This window comes from Dissoconium aciculare (genome assembly GCF_010015565.1).
Source record: "Dissoconium aciculare CBS 342.82 unplaced genomic scaffold K489scaffold_13, whole genome shotgun sequence".
Taxonomy (NCBI): domain Eukaryota; kingdom Fungi; phylum Ascomycota; class Dothideomycetes; order Mycosphaerellales; family Dissoconiaceae; genus Dissoconium; species Dissoconium aciculare.
Window position 1 is genome coordinate 546,851 of NW_022984963.1, and position 19,386 is coordinate 566,236.

At 51.6% G+C, this 19,386-nt stretch overlaps 5 protein-coding genes across 5 annotated transcripts; all 5 read left to right on the top strand.

Moving 5' to 3' along the window:
- Positions 1 to 427: 427 nt before the first annotated feature.
- K489DRAFT_383811 (Ca2+/calmodulin-dependent protein kinase) lies at positions 428 to 2,400 on the top strand. The gene is made up of 3 exons (XM_033605704.1): positions 428 to 753; positions 977 to 2,088; positions 2,162 to 2,400. The coding sequence occupies exons 1-3, from the start codon at positions 747 to 749 to the stop codon at positions 2,246 to 2,248; spliced, it is 1,206 nt and encodes a 401-aa protein (XP_033456609.1). The 5' UTR covers positions 428 to 746; the 3' UTR covers positions 2,249 to 2,400.
- A 1,310-nt stretch (positions 2,401 to 3,710) lies between these two features.
- K489DRAFT_404204 (endoplasmic oxidoreductin) lies at positions 3,711 to 6,038 on the top strand. Its single transcript, XM_033607112.1, has 2 exons — positions 3,711 to 4,019; positions 4,076 to 6,038. Exons 1-2 carry the CDS (start codon positions 3,915 to 3,917, stop codon positions 5,876 to 5,878), a joined length of 1,908 nt encoding a protein of 635 aa, XP_033456610.1. The 5' UTR covers positions 3,711 to 3,914; the 3' UTR covers positions 5,879 to 6,038.
- Positions 6,039 to 9,404: 3,366 nt separating this feature from the next.
- On the top strand, positions 9,405 to 10,214 carry K489DRAFT_412885 (uncharacterized protein; the record flags this gene model as incomplete). The annotated part of the gene is made up of 1 exon (XM_033607981.1): positions 9,405 to 10,214. One exon carries the CDS (start codon positions 9,405 to 9,407, stop codon positions 10,212 to 10,214), a length of 810 nt encoding a protein of 269 aa, XP_033456611.1.
- Positions 10,215 to 11,217: 1,003 nt separating this feature from the next.
- On the top strand, positions 11,218 to 17,243 carry K489DRAFT_396451 (P-loop containing nucleoside triphosphate hydrolase protein). Its single transcript, XM_033606877.1, has 3 exons — positions 11,218 to 13,066; positions 13,088 to 13,113; positions 16,921 to 17,243. The coding sequence occupies exons 1-3, from the start codon at positions 11,286 to 11,288 to the stop codon at positions 17,013 to 17,015; spliced, it is 1,902 nt and encodes a 633-aa protein (XP_033456612.1). The 5' UTR covers positions 11,218 to 11,285; the 3' UTR covers positions 17,016 to 17,243.
- A 646-nt stretch (positions 17,244 to 17,889) lies between these two features.
- Positions 17,890 to 18,345, top strand: K489DRAFT_412888 (uncharacterized protein; the record flags this gene model as incomplete). The annotated part of the gene is made up of 3 exons (XM_033607982.1): positions 17,890 to 18,103; positions 18,180 to 18,235; positions 18,301 to 18,345. 3 exons carry the CDS (start codon positions 17,890 to 17,892, stop codon positions 18,343 to 18,345), a joined length of 315 nt encoding a protein of 104 aa, XP_033456613.1.
- Positions 18,346 to 19,386: the final 1,041 nt, after the last annotated feature.

The window sequence follows — 19,386 nt, forward strand, 5'->3', positions numbered from 1 at the left end:
CCCAGGCAGCAGAAACACAGTAGACGAGGGCAACACCTCGGGCTCCACCTAGGGGAAAGCAATCACTACTCAGGTGGGTAGCATTGGATCGTGAGGCGCAAGAGCAGATCTTGCAACAAAATAATTCCATCTCGATTGTTGAAGACCGAAGGATCAAACCGTTAGTTTCGCTTCTACTCGAGTATGTATGAGCAGTGCTGTATGGACGCGCGACAACAACGACACTTGGAGGTGTGCCATGATCTCGGGGGTCTTTATGCGGCACCGGAGTATACGCAAATGTCCAGGTGCACCAGCATCCTCTCATAATAGAAACCTTTACAGTCACGGGCAGCCTCAATAATAGTGATCGTTAGTGCTGTGCCTGAACAAATTGTGACCCCACCAACACATGTTGTTTGATGATTTAAAATTATACTTTGCCGCAGCGAGGCGCAGCTGATTCTCTGGGCTGATCACGATACATTCGCGACTGGAACATAGATGTATAGAAACATCCTCATTCCGCGATCGTGATCGATTCTTGTCTCGCAGCGTTTCACTCGAACAGCATAAGCTGGTTATATTCGACATCGTCAACTCCTCATCGCCATCGTCCTTGTCCCTCTCGCGAAACCCACATAAACGCCAGCCTTGCCCCGCATCCTCTCCACGATTCGAGCCATCTCTGGCAGCTGCGCACAGCGTACGATTGAAACGACAGTCACTTCCGGCGGCTGCGAGCCTGCCTATTCGTCGCAGGCAATATGTCTTGTGAGTCTCCTCTAGACGGACTCGCAACATTGCGAATGTCCCACCTATCTTCTGAGCGCTCCGCGATCACCTATCCTTCGATCGACACCACTATTCCTACGTAACACATTACCACTCGACAATGACTTCGCAAGGGCGCTCATCGCCAATGCCTTCGGGTGGTACTGATTTCGTTGTACAAAAAGGATGCGTCCAAATTGATCGCTGACAAAGGTACTTCCAGTGCAAACAATGCTCAACAAGCTGCACGGTCAGCCCGGCAGCTATGATCGCAAAAGCAAATATCGCATGGGTCGAACTCTAGGCGCCGGCACCTATGGTATCGTCAAGGAAGCGGATGGCCCTACGGGCAAGGTTGCGATCAAGATCATCCTCAAGAAAAACGTCAAGGGAAACGATCAAATGGTATACGACGAGCTGGAGATGCTGCAAACCTTGACCCATCCACACATTGTCAAGTTCGTCGACTGGTTCGAATCGCGAGACAAATACTACATTATCACACAACTCGCAACAGGTGGAGAGCTGTTCGATCGGATTTGCGACAAGGGACGATTCACAGAAAAGGATGCCTCGCAGACCATTCGGCAAGTGCTCGAGGCAGTGGATTATCTCCACTCAAAGGACGTGGTCCATCGGGATCTCAAGCCTGAGAATTTACTTTACTTGACGCGCGAGGACGACTCCGAGATCGTGTTGGCTGATTTCGGTATCGCCAAGCATCTCGACAGTCCCGATGGCGTGCTGAAGACGATGGCGGGCTCCTTCGGTTACGCTGCTCCAGAAGTCATGATGAAACGGGGTCATAGCAAGCCTGTGGATATGTGGTCTCTGGGTGTCATCACATACACTCTTCTTTGTGGCTACTCGCCCTTTCGCTCGGAATCCCTCGCAGATCTGATCGAGGAGACGAAGAACGGCCGTGTCATCTTTCACGAGCGTTACTGGAAGGATGTCTCGCAAAACGCCAAAGACTTTATCCTCAGTCTTTTGAAGGCAGACCCATCAGCGAGAGCGACGAGTCACAAAGCCTTGCAGGACCCGTGGATTGCTGGTCGCGGTGCCACCGACCACAATTTGTTGCCCGAGATTCGTGCGCTTCAAGCACGCATGCGCCTGAGGCGCGGAGTCGAGCTTGTAAAGCTTGCCAACCGTATCGAAGCCCTGAGGATGCAGGAGGACGAGGAGGAGACGGCAGACATTCCCGAAGATGCGCAAAAAGCCGCGCATGAAGCTCAAGAGGCTCATGCTCCTGGAGGTTTGCTGCCGCCGGTCGCAGATACTGGTCGGAAGCGCAGCTTGTCGAGTTTAGCCAAGAGTGGAATCTTCCGAGAGGTAAGTTCTTCATCAGGTCGCGTTGTCCTCGTTCACATCCGGAACCATTAGCTGACAACTTTTCCTTCCACAGGTCGTACTCGCCAAGGTTCGAGACTCAAAGGCTGAAGAGGAGCAGCAAAGGAGCATTACCCAGGCATCGACATCTTCTTCGAAATAACGACATCGAATGTTATTCTTTTCAAATAAATACTCTGCAAGCACCTAAGATTCCCACGTAATGATTTACATTCATCGTCTAATCGCTTGCAAACGCTCAATATACTGTCACAAAAGGTGCAGCCTGCGAAGGACCTGTGCGCCGACATGCGTATCTAAGTAATTATGTGATGTACGTCGAGTACTTTATACGGTCCTGGCTCTGCCGCTGCAGGACTCTGCGCGATGTCGCTCGAACAGACGCCGCGTACAAACCGCAGCGCGTATGCCCGACCTGACGAGACAAGCCAGGTGAAGGCTCACTACCTGGTGAGATTGCTCAACTGGGAGGTGGAGTCGTGAAGATGCGCGGAGGTATGTTCTCGCTAGACGTCGGCGCTCGCCTCGTTTGCCAGAAGCGACCACTGTTCAGAAGCACTTGTTATGATGTTCATCAGCATGAAAGCAAACTTACTTGCGAAGAGATAAGTTACGATGTGAGGGTCGTTTACTTAGCGACCTTGTGACTTTCTCGATCGGTGAGGAGAAACATTACATCGGAGGCGATCTTGACACATAGCGGCAAGTACAAATGATCACATGTAGTCACCAGAGCCTGCTTGAGCTCATAACAATCTTGGAATGCGCGTAACAATTCGCACAGGGATAGTGGCTTGTCAATATTCTGTTTGTAGTGTCCAGTCAGCATTTTGCGCGTCTCAAGCAACATTTTCAGATAATGCATGGTCATGGATTTCATCTCAGGATTCCCTTTTTCTAACCAGCAACGACTCCAGTACTTTGACTGGGCCGTTGAGATCTTCCGGCTCTTCCTAGGCATACGGGCGTTGTTCATCTTGAAATCATGTATCTGTGCAACGTGACAGGAGAAAGACAATAGGATAGGCTTACCTTACGAGTTTAGCGCCGGTGATGCATCCTTACGCCATGAGGAACGATGTGATGACAGTATGGAAAGGTACTGGAGAAAGATGCAGGTGTAGTGAAGACAGAGAGTTCGGTGAAGAAATTCTGCAGGTAAAGTTCGCGCCAGACGATAGGCGACTGCCAACCTGAGGACAACCACATTGACCTTCTTTGTGAACCCTACATGCAAAATCGGGCTTTACTAAGCACAAATTATCTCCGAACTATGTCATCAAATAGATGTCCTTGGCCATTCGAAGGTTCTTCGGTCATTCGCAATCGTGTATAAGGAGCGTATGCTGGTCAGATGGTAAGATGCGAACTGTGAGTTGTTGATGCGAGATGTATACCTCCATATCTCCAGCATGCCGGCACTACAGAACGTGACCTCGCGCGTAGGCGCCGCTGGTAATCGCGTCCTTCGAAGCCCCGGCGCGATGGGGGGCCAGCTGTTCAGACGTCAGCAATACGAAGAGAATCTTCCAAGATCGGGATGATTTGTGTGCATTCGAAAGGACAGTGGCTGAGCTATTGCCTCCGGAAAAGTAGTTTGATGCGCGGATTATTCAGGCACATTGTACACTCCAAATAGATACCTGCTTGAGGCCACATGTATTGAGTCAATCAACTTCCGTTCTTCCTCCATTTGTGATCTTCCTTGCCACTCCCCGATGATCCGCGAAATCTGAACTCAACCCGCTATTCTGGAAATCGCTCGCATCGCACAATTCGATACATCGTCTGAAGACGAATAGACGAACATGCGGCGCTCAGCCTCGAATGCTTTCTTTCTCGCCGTATTCGCCTTGTTCGCTGGCAAATGTATAGCGACTCCGACGTCACATGGCAGCCCAAATGTTTGCGCAGTATGCTTTTCCAATCTGTCTGTTTTCACACGGAGTAGAATGCTAACATTCCTCAGTTTGAGCCTACGGCACAAGTATCAGATGCTTGTGCATCATATGCAGATCTCGACCGACTGAACGATCAACTACATCCCTTTGTCCGAAACCTCGCCAATAACACAGATTTCTTCTCATACTATCGGCTGAATTTGTACAACAAGGAGTGTCCTTTCTGGAATGACGAAAACGGTCTCTGTGGCAACATTGCATGTGCGGTCACGACACTCGAAAATGAGGAGGATATCCCGGCAATATGGCGTGCAGAGGAGTTGAGCAAACTGGAAGGTCCGAAAGCCCAGCATCCTGGCAAAAAGCAGCAGAAAGAGCGGAAACGACCATTGTTGGGCGAGTTGGGTGAAGGTGTTGGCGAGAGCTGTGTGGTGGAATATGACGATGAATGTGACGAGCGGGATTACTGTGTGCCAGAAGATGAGACTTCAGGAGGGAAGGGAGACTATGTGAGCCTCGCGGACAATCCAGAGCGTTTCACGGGATACTCAGGCGAGGGCGCACACCAGGTGTGGGAGGCCATCTATCGAGAGAATTGTTTTTCAAGACCGAATGCTGCGCAGTCATCACAGAGTATATCTGCGAGCAAGAACATTCTCTCTCCGAACCAGGCCCAGGCATCGATTGATTTCAAGCAGGTCATGAAGGCGCACGAACGTCAGAATGCCCTTCAACCTGGTCGAGTGGAAGAATCGTTCGACATCGAGGATGAATGTCTGGAGAAGCGCGTCTTCTACCGTGTCATCTCCGGCATGCACGCCTCCATTTCTACCCACCTGTGCTACGATTACCTCAACCAGACCACAGGTCAATGGGGTCCCAACTTGCAATGCTACAAGGATCGCCTCCAAGGACACCCCGAGCGTATCGCCAACCTGTACTTCAACTACGCCTTCGTCCTACGTGCCGTCAGCAAACTTCGCAATTACGTGCAGGATTACACTTTTTGCACGGGCGACCCTCTTCAGGACACGCAAACGAAGCGGATGATTACCACCTTGGCCGACGCAATTCCAGCAGGGCCACAAATCTTTGATGAGAGCGTGATGTTCCAGGACTCGAAGACTGCGGGTGGCATCAGCCCGTTGAAAGAGGACTTCCGCAATCGTTTCCGCAACGTCAGCCGTATTATGGACTGCGTGGGCTGCGACAAGTGCCGTCTGTGGGGCAAACTTCAGACTGCAGGATTTGGGACGGCATTGAAGGTCCTTTTCGAATTTGACGGCTCTGAGGGAGCTTCGAAAAGTCAGGCCAGCGAGCCGCTTCTTCGACGTACGGAGCTTGTCGCTCTAATCAACACCTTGGACAAGATAAGCCATGCGCTCAAGGCGCTCGAACATTTCCGGAATATGGTTGCGGCAGAGACCGATCCTAGCATCAAAGCTGACGCAAGCGTTCCTGCGCTTGACTTCGCCGACCTCGAAAAGCGCCTCGAGGCAGACAGCAATCAGGCGGAATCCGCAGCGAAGCCATTTGAACCCGCTACTCCGAACAATGTGGTAATCAAGCAGCGCAAGAAGAAGTCACCCACCGATAAGCAGAAGCCGAAGAAGAAACCGGCTCCACGTCCTACGAAAAGCAGCACTGGAACTAGCGGCGAGGATGAAATATCCCTCTCCGAGCTGTTCATCAGCGAGGTCAGCCTCGTCTTTCGAGCATGGGTCTTTGTCCTACGTAGTTGGATCGAACTGCCGGTCAAACTACCAGGCATTCTCTCCGAGGAGGTGCTCCGATTATGGGATTTCTGGCTTGGGTGGCCAATGCGGCCGCGGACGTGGAAGATTGCATTCCCGTCGAGGGATGAATTATGATCGTCGTCACGATTGTGGCTATGAAGTCTTGGTCTATGTTTCTGCCCTGTAGTTGCATTCTAGAATGCACGATAGCGCTACATTTTCTGTATAGATTCCTCTTCTTCTATTAATGATAGCATTTAGATGGTATGGGATCGATGCTTTGGTCTTCTCCTTGCTTGTTGCGCACATACATGTTATGGCGACATGGTTTTATCAAAGGCATACCCAGCATGGGTCCGGAGAAACGATATACTTTGCCCGATGAACTCAGTTGACCTTTGTCGACGCAAGCGACTCGCATCGCGAGTTAGTACAGGGCGATATCTGAGATTATTTCATGCACAGCATGCAGCGGGCATTGGCTCCCAGAGCACGCTACGTAATCACATTCCACAAAGTATCTCATTCTGACGCGCCTAATTCATTGCGCGTGTTTGAACAGCGAATCAACTAGCTGAAGAACTTATCTTGTGGCTCAGAGTGGTTTAACACACGATCATTATGCCGAAGGCGAAGCAAAGTGAACAATAGGGTCGATCATAGACCCAACACCAACCCTACCCGCAGATCATCCATGGATGTATTCCGTTAGCGGAGTTTGGCTCACATACGTAACGCGTCCGTCTTAGGGACCAGAGACACGTTTTCATCGTTTGGTTGTGGGTCAGACCGTTTGACGAACGCTTTGAGAAGACCCGTGGTTAAGCTGACCGCTTTGTTCATTCATGGACCCAACAGCGATCACATAATAATAAACTCGATGCGCGAAGGAAGAGAATCATCGTGCCCAAATCGTTTAGAACGCGTGAGGAACCTCTCTCCATTCATCCAGCTGAGTGTTGTCTCACCGAGGACATAGGGTTGACAGCAGTACTGTCGCTTGTATACGGACACACATGCGCGCACAGCGTCGATATCGACAACGTGACTCTTGACCATCGAGAGTATTTCGGGCCTCGCAAAATTGTCTTTGCCGATGACACTGGTGTGTGGCTGTTTGCGGATCCCCACGCACTCGCGAAAAGGCCCGATCGAAGCAAAGCTTTTGCACATCTTTCACAGCGATACCATTTGCATATGCATTCGGATGTCGTACCGAGTGCTACAACCGCCGACCAGGGACATCGGCTTCATTGACAATGAAAAGGGCGATGCAGGCGCTGACCTGGCTGTTGTCCATGGAATCAATTGAGTCCATTTGTATCCACCTACCTAGTACCCAGGTAAGTGGGGTTGACGAGTATCCACATGAAGTGCTGTCATCAAGTGAAGCAATTGTCCAGTGCAAGCTTGGACCAAAAGAGAAGCTTGCAGACTTCTTCTCTCACAAGCGGAATGTGAAAGGGCCAATAAGGAGCAGAATTGTCATCAACCTCCGAACGCGGAAGGAAGGGTCAGCAGGGCGACGCACATTCTGAAACATGAGGGCACACTTTGGTGGTGAACGAGGGTCGCACATTGCAGTACGAGGGATCTGAGCTGAAAACCTTCTGGCATCTTAGATCGGCGGCGCTTACAAGCCAGGTACCACACTCGGTTCGACCTGGGCGACAAACGATATGATTCCCGGACCTGTGCACATATTTTAATTCACTCGGGTCGGTCTTGTGCATACCGCGCTGTATTTGTTGCGGACACATCCGAAGCTCCCATCCTCGTCATCAGTTGTATTGCCGGAGAACAGTAGCGGTGGTGATGTGGTGGGCGGTCCAACAGGTCCGGCTGGGACACCCGTTCATGGCCGTTAGAATGAGACCGCGCGGGCGCACAAAAATAGGCCAAGAAGATTACTTGTTGTGCCTCGAAAGGTCCACGTCAGTACTTCGGCTGCCACGCGGTCTGGGACAATCTCAAAGAGGACCAATTCTTTTCACGGTACGATATATTCAGTGCGATTATTGTCTATACATACAAGGAGGCATTCGGTAGAGATCGACATCGGTGCCAGATGAATAGAAACACATGACACCGGATATGAATCATGGGCGCGCGCATAACGATGGCTCTCCGCGCGACCACGACTATATGCATATGCACGTATGTATAGGCAGTTTTTTCAAAGCTCACAAATGTGTTGCTACAGACAAAATCTCTGATAGATTGTTATCTATTCCATTGGCCTGATTTTCCAAATCGCACGAAGCGAAGCGCCGAGGTCGCCACACCGATCAACTACCAAATTGAAAAAAACATCCTCCTGCGTCGCCAACAAGGCAAGCAAGTTGCGGGACAGAGAAGGACGGCCATTCGATTCGACCCCCTCTACTCACACCCGCCCGTTTGTCACAGCCTCCGAATTCTCCTAGGCGGCCCTTTCTTTACTGGCCTGCCTGTGGACCAACAAAGCCGGAAAAGCCACTGGAGCGAACAGGCTTGCCGAGCATCTCGCCGTCGCTCTTGTTACCCCTGGATCATTTGTGGGCACTTGCACGAGACTGACGCGCCGTCGCTTGACCGCATCAAGGTTAGCGGACAGATTTCACATCCGCCTGCACCACCACACACCACTCTCCCGCCCATTTACTGCACGCGTCGGATTTGGGTGCGGAGTCGCGAACGCAATCAAGCACTCGTAGACATCATCACACACCAGATCGTCACCCGGGCACGTTCACCACCACATCTGGGAGAGCAAAGGTATACCACAATACCGTCCAGCACAATCTGGGAGGCTTCCATTTGTCAGTTCCAAGGTTGTCATTATTCATCAATTGTGCGTGTACTGTATCTGTATGTATGTATGGATGGACGGTCGCAGCCCAACACCACACCACCGCCGACACTTCTCCCATTCACATTCGTTTTTCTTCAACCACACCACCCATTGACAGTACTGCGACACACCCGCTCTTCTCACCCATCACGTTCCCGCACCACCACATCCCTCTCTCGGAGGGCGCACATCACAGGATACACATCCTCTTCCTTGCCTTCGCCTTCTTCTCCTCTTCCTCTTTCCTGCATCAACTGTCATCATTGGGTAACGAGCTCGTCGCACGTGAGTTTCTGCTCCTAGCGTTACAAGCGCCCACCACTTGTTCTGTCACTCGCTTGCCCACACACTCGCTCGCTCATTCACTCATTGTCGTCACTTTCACTTTCATTCAAGACAGTGTCAGAACCGTGACTCTGCCCTTCATCATCATCGCCAGCGGAGCTTGCGTGTCTCTCACAACATACATTCATTCTTTTTATCTGCGTCGCGACCCTTTTGACGCTCGTCACTATCTTGCGCCAACGTCGTCAGCCGAACGCTTGTGCTCTCCGCTCTTTACTACTCCGCATCCAAACAGGCTTGCGTCGTTCAGCCGAGGAGCTAAAGTCCGCAAGCCACGACTCTGGACCTCTCGCCTGTTGCGACTATATATCGTAGCGCGCACTGTTCATCGATCTACGCGCTACACAATTGTATATTGATTGCCTAGATTCGTTGCAGTCTACGCCGACGACACGCTCCTTCTTCTCTTCAACCTAGGATCCGTCTGGAACGGATTTCATATCACATTCTTTCGACCGTCAGCAGCTCTGCAACATCGACATCATGTCCATCGCCCGCGCATTCACTGTCCGCCGCGACAAGGCCGACTCGGACAGCATGTTCAATCTACACCTCAGCCGCGCAACGAGCCAACGTGGCGCCAAACCTGTTCTTCGCAGCAACATCTCAAGTCCGCTGGCGCTTATCTCGACTACCAACATGATCTCTTATAATGCACCCGACATTGCCGGTACCGCACCCATCAGCGTCCGCCTGGCTCCATCAAGATCAAGTTCAAGCTCTGGCGACGACGACAGCGATCGCAGTGTCAAATCTGGCCAGACCGTCACCGACATGTCCTCTCTCGAGACCTCTCCGATCAGCTCTCAGCCAGAAGAGAACCACCTTAGCTGCTACTTCAAGCCTCCCACGGACAGCACTCCAGTCGCGAGCAGCTTTGCAGCAGCGCCCAGTCTGCCAACGCGAGTACCATCGCATTCGAAACGCGCGCACGAGCACATTCACCGTAAGCGTACCATCCAGCGCATGCTCTCACCGCCACCGTCAACTAGCCACGCTCTGTCGCCCACTAGTGAGGAATCCGACTCGACCGCAAAGGAGAGCACCTTCGTCAGCGCTCCGCGTGAGAACCCGTTTCACAGCGAGCTGCGCGAATTGGACGAGGTCGCTCAGGGCTACAGCCTTGGTCATGTTGCCGCTGCTTCGATCTCAATACGCAAACCCGACGATTCGCCAGAGGCAAGCTATCTTGCCTCCCGAGGTCTGGTGCACTTGTCGGCGTCAGACTACCTTGCGGAAATCCAAGGTTTGATTTACGCGCACCTCGCTGATGATGTTCCTGCATGGATCTAAATGCACACTCGTCTTTCAATTGATTGTTCCTCCTCAACTCAGCCCTGCCGCACATATGGTCGTGGCAGCGCCATGACAGAACCTGCTACGCACACACAGCATCCGGTCGTTTACTCGACGATCGTGAATTTCTCGTACGAAAGGAAATGTCTTTCGATCTCGTATCGTTTTGTTGCAGCTTTGTATGGCTAGTTTTGACACGCGCAGCGACACCTTCCAGCTTCAAACCGAGTTTGCTCTTCGATCATGATCAATCACTAAGAATCCTGAGCCACCTTTTGCGCCCGTTTCGGAAACGGCCAGCACACAAGTCCCCACGAATCAAGCTGTGCTTCGATGGCACTGCTGCCAAGAAATCCGTGCACGCAATTCTTCGAGGCCAATCGCAACCTCTATCTGCTGAGGAAGTGCGAAACGTTCCAACGCGTGACTGCTCTTGCCGAGTGCTCACCTCTCGTGCAACATATCTCGACTCGGGTGAAGTCGTGGTGTGGGGAGGTTCTGGGGAGGTTCTGAGGCGCGATCGTATTCCTGACATCGGGAAATGGAGAGGTTGATCTACTCCCGGGATGCAGAGGGGGTTATATGACGATGGCGACGAGGCTGAAAGCTTGTTATGCGCATATGTATCTACTATCAATGTGTATTCTTCGCCACAGGTCACTCACCCGTGCGCAATGCAAATTTGGAATAAAATAAATTCACAATGGTGCTCTCGCAACCCAACGGCGATACTGTATCACTCATGCACGGCTCCTGCACTCGTTAGATCGCGCGATAACTTCACGAGGAACAGACTTCCAAGGTTGGCACGACGGTCTGTGACTTGAGCCGAGCCTTTGCTTGCGGCAAGGGTCCCAACGAGCAGCCCGCCCAAGCACGAACTTGAAATTTCGCACCACAGGGAACAAGCACGAGAAAATAGGCCCCACACGCTAGCGGCCCGATCCTCGATAGCACCCTATCGATTGTGAATTTCCAATTTTCTGCACATGCGTTCGATCTCGCCGCCGCAAACCCACGACGATAATTTGGCCACCAGTGCCTTTGACCGATACCACCTCAGTCAAGATGAAGACGACGTGGAAAGACATCGCGCCGGTTCCGACCTCGCAGGAATTCCTTGACATCGTTCTCTCGCGCACGCAGCGTCGATTGCCTACTCAGATCCGTGCTGGTTTCCAGATTCACCGAATTCGCGCCTTTTATATTCGCAAGGTCAAATTCACTTCAGAGACTTTCGCTGAGAAGCTTTCAGCGATCTTGGACGGATTTCCACGACTTGCTGACATCCATCCCTTCCACAAGGATCTCCTCAACACCCTGTATGATGCCGACCACTTCCGCATTGCACTCGGCCAACTCAACACCGCCAAAGGCCTGATTGAGACGGTGGCGCGGGATTACATTCGTCTGCTGAAATATGGACAAAGTTTGTTCCAATGCAAGCAGCTCAAGAGAGCTGCTCTCGGTCGCATGGCTACGATCTGTAAACGATTAAAAGATCCGTTGGTATACCTCGAGCAAGTACGACAACATTTGGGCCGTCTTCCAGGTATTGACCCCAACACCCGAACCCTGCTCATTTGCGGATATCCCAATGTTGGCAAGTCATCCTTCTTGAAAAACATTTCTCGCGCGGATGTGGACGTTCAGCCTTATGCGTTCACAACCAAGTCGCTATTCGTGGGACATTTCGACTACAAGATGCTCAGATTCCAAGCCATTGACACTCCTGGTATCTTGGACCACCCATTGGAAGAGATGAACACAATTGAAATGCAGAGTATCACGGCAATCGCGCATTTGCGCAGCGCTATCATGTACTTCATGGATCTAAGCGAGCAGTGTGGATACAGTGTGCACGCGCAGATGGCTCTTTTCCAGAGCATCAAGCCTCTGTTCGCGAACAAGCTTGTGTTCATTGTGGTGAACAAGATCGATGTGATGCGACCTGAGGATCTTGATGCCGAGACACAAGAGAAACTGCAGGATCTCTGCAAGAGTGGCAATGTTGAGATGTTGCAGCTTTCCTGCACCACCACAGAGGGTTTGATGAACGTCCGAAATGCCGTCTGCGACCGGTTGCTGGCAGAACGAAATGCGCAGAAACTTGCGGCTGGTACAAATGCTTCTGGTGAAGTCACAGGACGCCTAGGCGATGTCCTCCGAAGAATCCACGTCGCACAGCCGATTGGCGGTGTGACCAGAGAGACCTTCATCCCCGAGGCGGCGCTGAAGAAGATCAAATACGACAAGAATGATCCCAATCGACCCAAGCTCATGCGGGATATCGAGGAGGAGAACGGCGGTGCAGGTGTTTTTAACATCAATCTCAAGGACAACTATCTGCTCGAAAACGACGAATGGAAGTACGACAAGATTCCTGAAACTCTCGACGGCAAGAACGTATATGATTACATCGACCCTGAAATCGATGCTAAACTTGCTGCCTTGGAGGAAGAGGAAGCCAGACTGGAAGCCGAAGGATATTACGACAACGAAGACGAAGAAGAGCTCGAGGATGCTGAAGATGCTGACACTGCCTACAAAGCCGAGCTCATCCGTGAGAAGCGTCAACTCATCCGAAATGCTGCAAAGCTCAAGAAATCCTCCATGCGCAACAAGCCCCAAATCCCACGTTCCAAGAAGGCCATCGAACTCGAGAAGATGGAATCGGCGTTGGAAACGGCCGGATACGACACCTCTGCCATCGCCGCTCGCGCCCGCTCGCAATCGCGCGCCCGTGGCCGCAGCAGGCCACCGACCGATGCAGGCTCCACCGCCGACGCCATGGACGTGGATGGTGCAGAGTTGGACAACACACCGAAGGCGCGTTTCGCGCGCAGCATGTCAGTGGCACGTCTGCGCAGCCAGAGCACCAACCGCCGCGACGACGGTGTCACCGACGTCACCGCGCGCACCAAGGCCGATCGCTTGGCCAAGCTCGGCCAGAAGAAGATGAACCGCATGGCGCGACAGGGAGAGGCCGATCGTCACCAGACGGCCAGTATGCCCAAGTGGCTCATCGCCGGCAAGCGGGGCATGGGCAGCACCCGATCGAGGTGATCGAGATGGGTTGGAAATGTGGAAAAGTCTTCCCAACACCTATGCGTGGGTGCTGGTCTCTCGGTGTCTCTGGCGTTCCTCGGCGAAAAGGGTTCTTCGTTTGTGCAGCGACGAGAAGAAATCGTATGCTGGCCCTTTCTTGGTTTTCTCTTTCATAATCGTCTTAGTCAATTCTTCAATGTCTTCACGGTCGACTGCAAATCAAAAATTACGAGCATCACATCAATGATCCCGTCTCTGTGTTCAATGCGTAGAATCTCCTTCTTTGCTGTAACGCATCATCGTCACGAGTCACTCGTACTGCGAAGCCTTGCACGTTCTTAAGGAAGGGTAAGAATGAAATGATAAAAATAAGTGCTCGACAAAAAGAGTGACGCATGCGGATCCCACGGCTTAGCAAGCACTGCATGGTCCATTCGCCGTCGATTGATGTCTACATTTGACTGCGCGTCCCAGCATTCCAACAAGTCAAAAGTATATGTCATGATTGCTTTTCCTTGTGTAGACTATTGGACCTTAAGCCGACAAGCCGAGAGGGTTCATCAAATCGATCTCCTCCTTCCGTCTCCGAATCTCCACCTTAATCGGCATCGAGACGGTGTTTGTCTCCATCATCATCTCGGTAACCTGCGGCTTCTCTCCTGGGGCGAGAGGAGGGAACCGCATCTCATACTTGATGAGAAGGAAGGTGAGCGCGATCTTAATCTCGTTGCTAGCGAAGAAGCGACCCGGGCAAGCGTGTTGACCTATAAGCACACATCAGTTTACCACGATCGTGGATACCATCGAAACCTAAATATTGTGAAAACTAACCGTGACCGAAAGCCATGTGGGATGAATGTGTGGTGACAAACTGGTGACGGTTCTCTTCGCCTGGCTGCTCACGCAGGCGAAGGAAGCGAGCGACGTCGAACTTTTCGGGCTCAGGGAACGTCTCGGGATCCATCCCCTTGTTGTCGCTGACCATGATTCGAACTCCAGGGGGCAGAGTGGTGCCATTGGAAAGAGTAATGGGTTTCTTGATCATACGGTTCAACGAGACTGTTTTGTATGAGTTAGCATACAGCACAAATTTTATAGACGGCATCAAGGACAGGCGTTGCGTGTTGAGAGGCTTCGCATGGCCTCATTCAGTGATAAATGGGACTTACCGAGAGACATGGCATTATGACGCTGCACTTCTTTCAAAAATGAGTCCAGTAGTCTCAGCTTATACAACGAAGTCTTCGACCATCCATCTGTAGACAAAACCTGCAGCATCTCCTGTCGCAGCTGGTCCTGTAGCTCTGGGGTCTTGCAGAGCTGAACCAAGCACTTCATCGTAGTCTCGGAGGTTGTGTGAATCGCTGCTGTTGTCAGAGAGAGCTGTGCTGCCACGAAGTCTGTATCACGGCCGTTTTGCGCAACCTCGACCATCCATGCAATCGCATCCGACGCTTTCGGCGGTTTCCTACCTGCAGCGAGCGCTTCGTTTGCCTTCTTGATGCGTCGTTCGACCTCGGGCTCGATCAACTGTCGTGCATCGGCGACTTGTTTCCGAAGCCGCGTGCAGGTTGGGATCAGCCAATAGACGACAGGGCGAATGAGCTCGGGACACATGCGCAGCAGACGAGCCGCGACAAAGCTGTCAATGGTATAGTCTTTGGAGATCTGGAGCCATCGAGGATCGCGACAGATGGGCAGGCCAAGGAAGACACGAGCGGAGAGACGCGCGACAAGATCGAGAATGTTGTCTTTCATGGGAGTAACGGTCCATTCCGTTGGCTCGCCAAGGATACAATTGAATGAGTCGTTGGTCTCGTCGACGAGATCGTCGGTGACGAGACCGAGACTCTGGGTCAACTTCATACGGACGACCTCTTGCATGAAGGTCGAGTCCTTGAGTCCCTCGCGATTTCCATCCATTCCCGGGTAGTCGACAAAGAGATCTTGCTTGAAAGCCTCGTGGAAGCTGACATTGCTACTGTTCTTGATTTCATCGACGAAGCGGTTGGGAACAATGATCTTGTACCCGGAGCCAGTGTTGACCTGAAATGGTCCTGAGTGCTCTTGAAGACCCTTCTCCAGCATGGCTTTTCCGTGTGTGAGAAAGGCAAAGCCTTTGGGCAGCAGCTTTGACCATCCCTCACGCTTGACGGTCACGATGGGGAATCCAGCCACTGGGCGGTCGCCAGTAATGATAGCATAAATGAGGGCCAACACGAGGGCTCCCACGATGGCTTGAATTGTTACCGGCACCTTCTCCAGGACAGCCTGAACTTGCTCCGCGGTGCTGGCCATCTTGAGTGCAACACGAGTGACGGTAGCAAGATGTGTGGATCAGAAGGGTTGTTCATGCTGGACATATTTCGGGCGGCGCTCGCCCTCTTCAATAGACTGTAACCGATGTACGATAAACGACCACGACGTAAATCGCAAAGATTTAGTCCGTTCTGCAACTGATGTTTTGCGGGGTATACATGTAGTCGACGGTCCGCTCCTGTGCCCGGGCCGTCTTGTAATTCCAATGTTCTCGTCGCTCGGATGACGTCGCATCGTGAGCGCGTGGCTCTGGAACTTCGTGTCTCCAGGTCTTGGAGCATGGCGGTTGACCATGTGGCTTCCGCATGTGAACCGGTTGCCACCTGCCGAAGTCGTTCGGTTCGGTCCCGATCAGGTTCCGCTAAAGTCTACACGATCCCGATTGACAGCAAACGCACTACCCAACGTATTCTCCGATCGAGTCCCACGTGTGAGCATATCTCGAATCGCGCTGTTCGCGATCAGCAACAAAGGGGTATCGTCCGTGTAAGAATAACACGGTTCCCGTGCAGGTAGAAGCGTCGATTTCCATTTGCGCCGTAACCCTATTCCAGATGCTGTGCTTTTCACCCCAACCCTAGCAGCAAATGTCCTTGCTCCTGCACTTGTTCCTGATCAGATGAAACATGCAACTTTTGTCAGTGATCAATTGATGACCGGGGATCTTGGCTCTGTGTTGGCTGATACTCATCGACAAGTCTCTTGGTGCTAATTGCGATGACAAGAGAGATTCAACTTTGACCCTGTCAACATCATACGCGCAGGCACCATGACACCGTTGAACCTGTGACGACAAGTCTTCAGGAGCCATCGTCGCGACCATCCAAACTCGCCCGCTTGTGAAAGACAACTGCACAGAGCGTAAAAACCGTGGTTCAGACTCCTCCTTAGACAGTACCCAGGTAACAGGGCAATCAGAGAACGCCGGCAGGCGGCAGACCTTCCGGCCATTCAGCGCCAACACCTTCAACGTGCAAACCGTCCAGATACAAGTGTAAGACACTGAGTTGCTCCATGATAAAAAAAGATCGACATTCAGCCATCCTTGCAGATCATGTATTCCAAGACACCGGAGGCCCCGTTCCGAGCCACACAATGGTTCTCCGCGGTGCATAATGCTCGTGACGCGGATACTCGCGTCGCGAGCCCAAAGAAGCAGCACGTTGTCTCTTGGTCAGTCCAAACGCAGACCATAGGAGATACAGACTCGAGCTCCACAGGTCTGAACCGTGGAGCAAGTCCAACCAGATGGCATGGCTAGTGAGCAAATGCCACGTCGAGCGCATGAGCGGACGGGGGACTCGATCCGGCAAGTAGAACGCCACGAGGATGCGAGGAATTTACGAGGAGTTCGCGAGCAAACATCACGAGGGGTTCACAAGGAGTTCACGCGACACCGTTTCTGCCAAATGTCTCTTTAGCTGTAAATGACTTCTTCAAGTGGTCGCGAATGCGGAGGTCCGGATGTCTCGTAATATTGATTCCTTATGTACCTAGGTGGGCATTGCTGGTAAAGTCAAGCCTCTTCATCTGTTAGCGGAAGGGCAACAATATGGCAAGCAAAACGCTGCGATTTTACGAGGAGTTCACGAGGAGTTCACGAGAAACCGTTTCTACTAAACATTCTTTTAGCGGTAAATGACGACTTGGTCTCGGATGCAAGTTCCGGAGGTCGATGGTATGATCCATCGTAATATTGATTTCATGTGTACCTAGGTAGGCATTGCTGGTATGGTCAAGGCCCTCCGTTCTGTCAGCGGAAGGGACACAATCCGGCAAGCAAAATAGATGATGAGGAGTTCACCAGGAGTTCACCAGGAGTTCATCAGGAGTTCACGAGGAACCGTTCCTGCTAAGAATCCTTTTAGTGGTAAATGACTGCCTTGTCTCGGAGTGAGTTCCGGAGGTCGATGTTATGATCTGTCGTAATATTGATTTCATGTGTACCTAGATAGGAATGGCTGGTATGATCGACCTTGGAAGCCTCTTCGTTCTGTCAGCGGAAATTGCAAGTGCTTGTGAATAGGCATCTGTGGTGCACGAAAAGCGCATTCCAGGGGATCAACCGTTAGTCAATATGCCAACCAGCTCACTTGATGGGAACAGGCAAAAGGTGTATCTGTGGACACGAGTCGATCAAGAGGAAGAAAGAACATAAATAGATGCTCATGACCGCCGTAATTATTCTCATCATCCTTATCACCATCACCACCAGCATCACAATCCACAAGCTCTTCAACTCAATCATCATCTTCTCAACACTCCCACCAAATCCTCAACCACTCAAACAACCACACTCGCAAACATGCAGGCCATCTTCACCATCTTCACCTCTGCCATCATGGCCAGCACCATGGTCAGCGCCCTGCCGGCCTTCAACTCCACCGGCTCGTGCAACAACAAGAGCACGCTCTCCTGCTGCAACACCAACGAGGGCACCTTTGGCTCGACCGACCTCCTCAGCGGCGTCCTCGATGGCATCCTCGGCGGCTCCTGCGACCAGGTCAACTTGATTGGGCGTAAGTCATCATCTTGTCGGCCGCGATGAAGCAGCAACGACTTGGATGCCACCTTGCTAACGCACAATGATATTAGAACTCAGCGACAGCTGCCCCGGAACCCAGACCTTCTGCTGCCCTATTGACCAGGATGTAAGGCTCACATCGACGCAGAGAACATCATGATCATCGACCAAGATGCTAACTCGCACAAACAGGGCCTCATCAATATCAGCGCCACATGCCTGCCTGTCACGCTTTAAGCGTTGATCTCAACTTGGGGGACTCGCACCGCGATTCGCACTGGTTCATGGCGCCTTATGTCGGAGTGAGCATACTGTTGGAACGCATACTGTTGGAACGCACTCCCCAACCCGAGAAGGCACCACGCCATCATTTCATTGGTATATAACCGTACTTGTTCTTTGTGGTTTCTGGACTAAGCCTATAATCAATTAACAATTTTTTGCTACTTCTACGGATATGACACGAGCTTCGAGATCTTTTAACGCAGCTTCTCTGGTATGCTCTAGAATTTGGAAGCTGGCGTCGATCGGAGGCTATGTGGATTCCATTGAGTATGTATGTCAATCAGGATATTTTCTTCTCCCATGATTAAAGTTTCTTGCTTGAGATTGTGATCCGTCATTGGCATGCAGCGCGATGCACGTCGCCGACGTGATGAAGCAGTCGGTTCATGGGCCTTGCTTTGTCTCGAATGTGCTATCCTATGGTCACACGATGCCTTATGAACGACCAAGACGTGATTTGGGGAGACTGCTATGACTGATGTGAGCAGCAGCTAAAGAGGGTGGTCAGAAAGGATTGAACACCTCTACACATGTAAGCCTTACGTCTGAAAGGACTTTGGAACCTTGGAACCTTGGAAGCGGCCGATCTTAGGGTTGTTATCGATAGGCGAAATCGGCGATACGCGGTCTCGAACAGGTAATCCTTGTGATACTTATCGGGTTGGACTCCGCAATTATGTGAGCACCGTATCCCGTAGAATGATATAGATATCAGAAGAGCACCTGGGAATAGATAGAGGGGTTCAATCTTTTCTGACCAACTCCTGCATCTACCTTCCCACCTGGCGAATTCCCAAACGAGTCACCTTCGCTACAATTAACTTCGAAAACATTGGCTTGTTTGGGGTTTCATAGGTTGCTACCTAGCTTGGTAGTGATACGCGCGACCCTAACATGTTCTGCATTACCAGTTGCGATGAGACAGCTCGGTCTGTGATTGGGCAGGTCACAATTTCGGTGAGATCTGTAATTTATGGAGATCCGGGGCTAGCA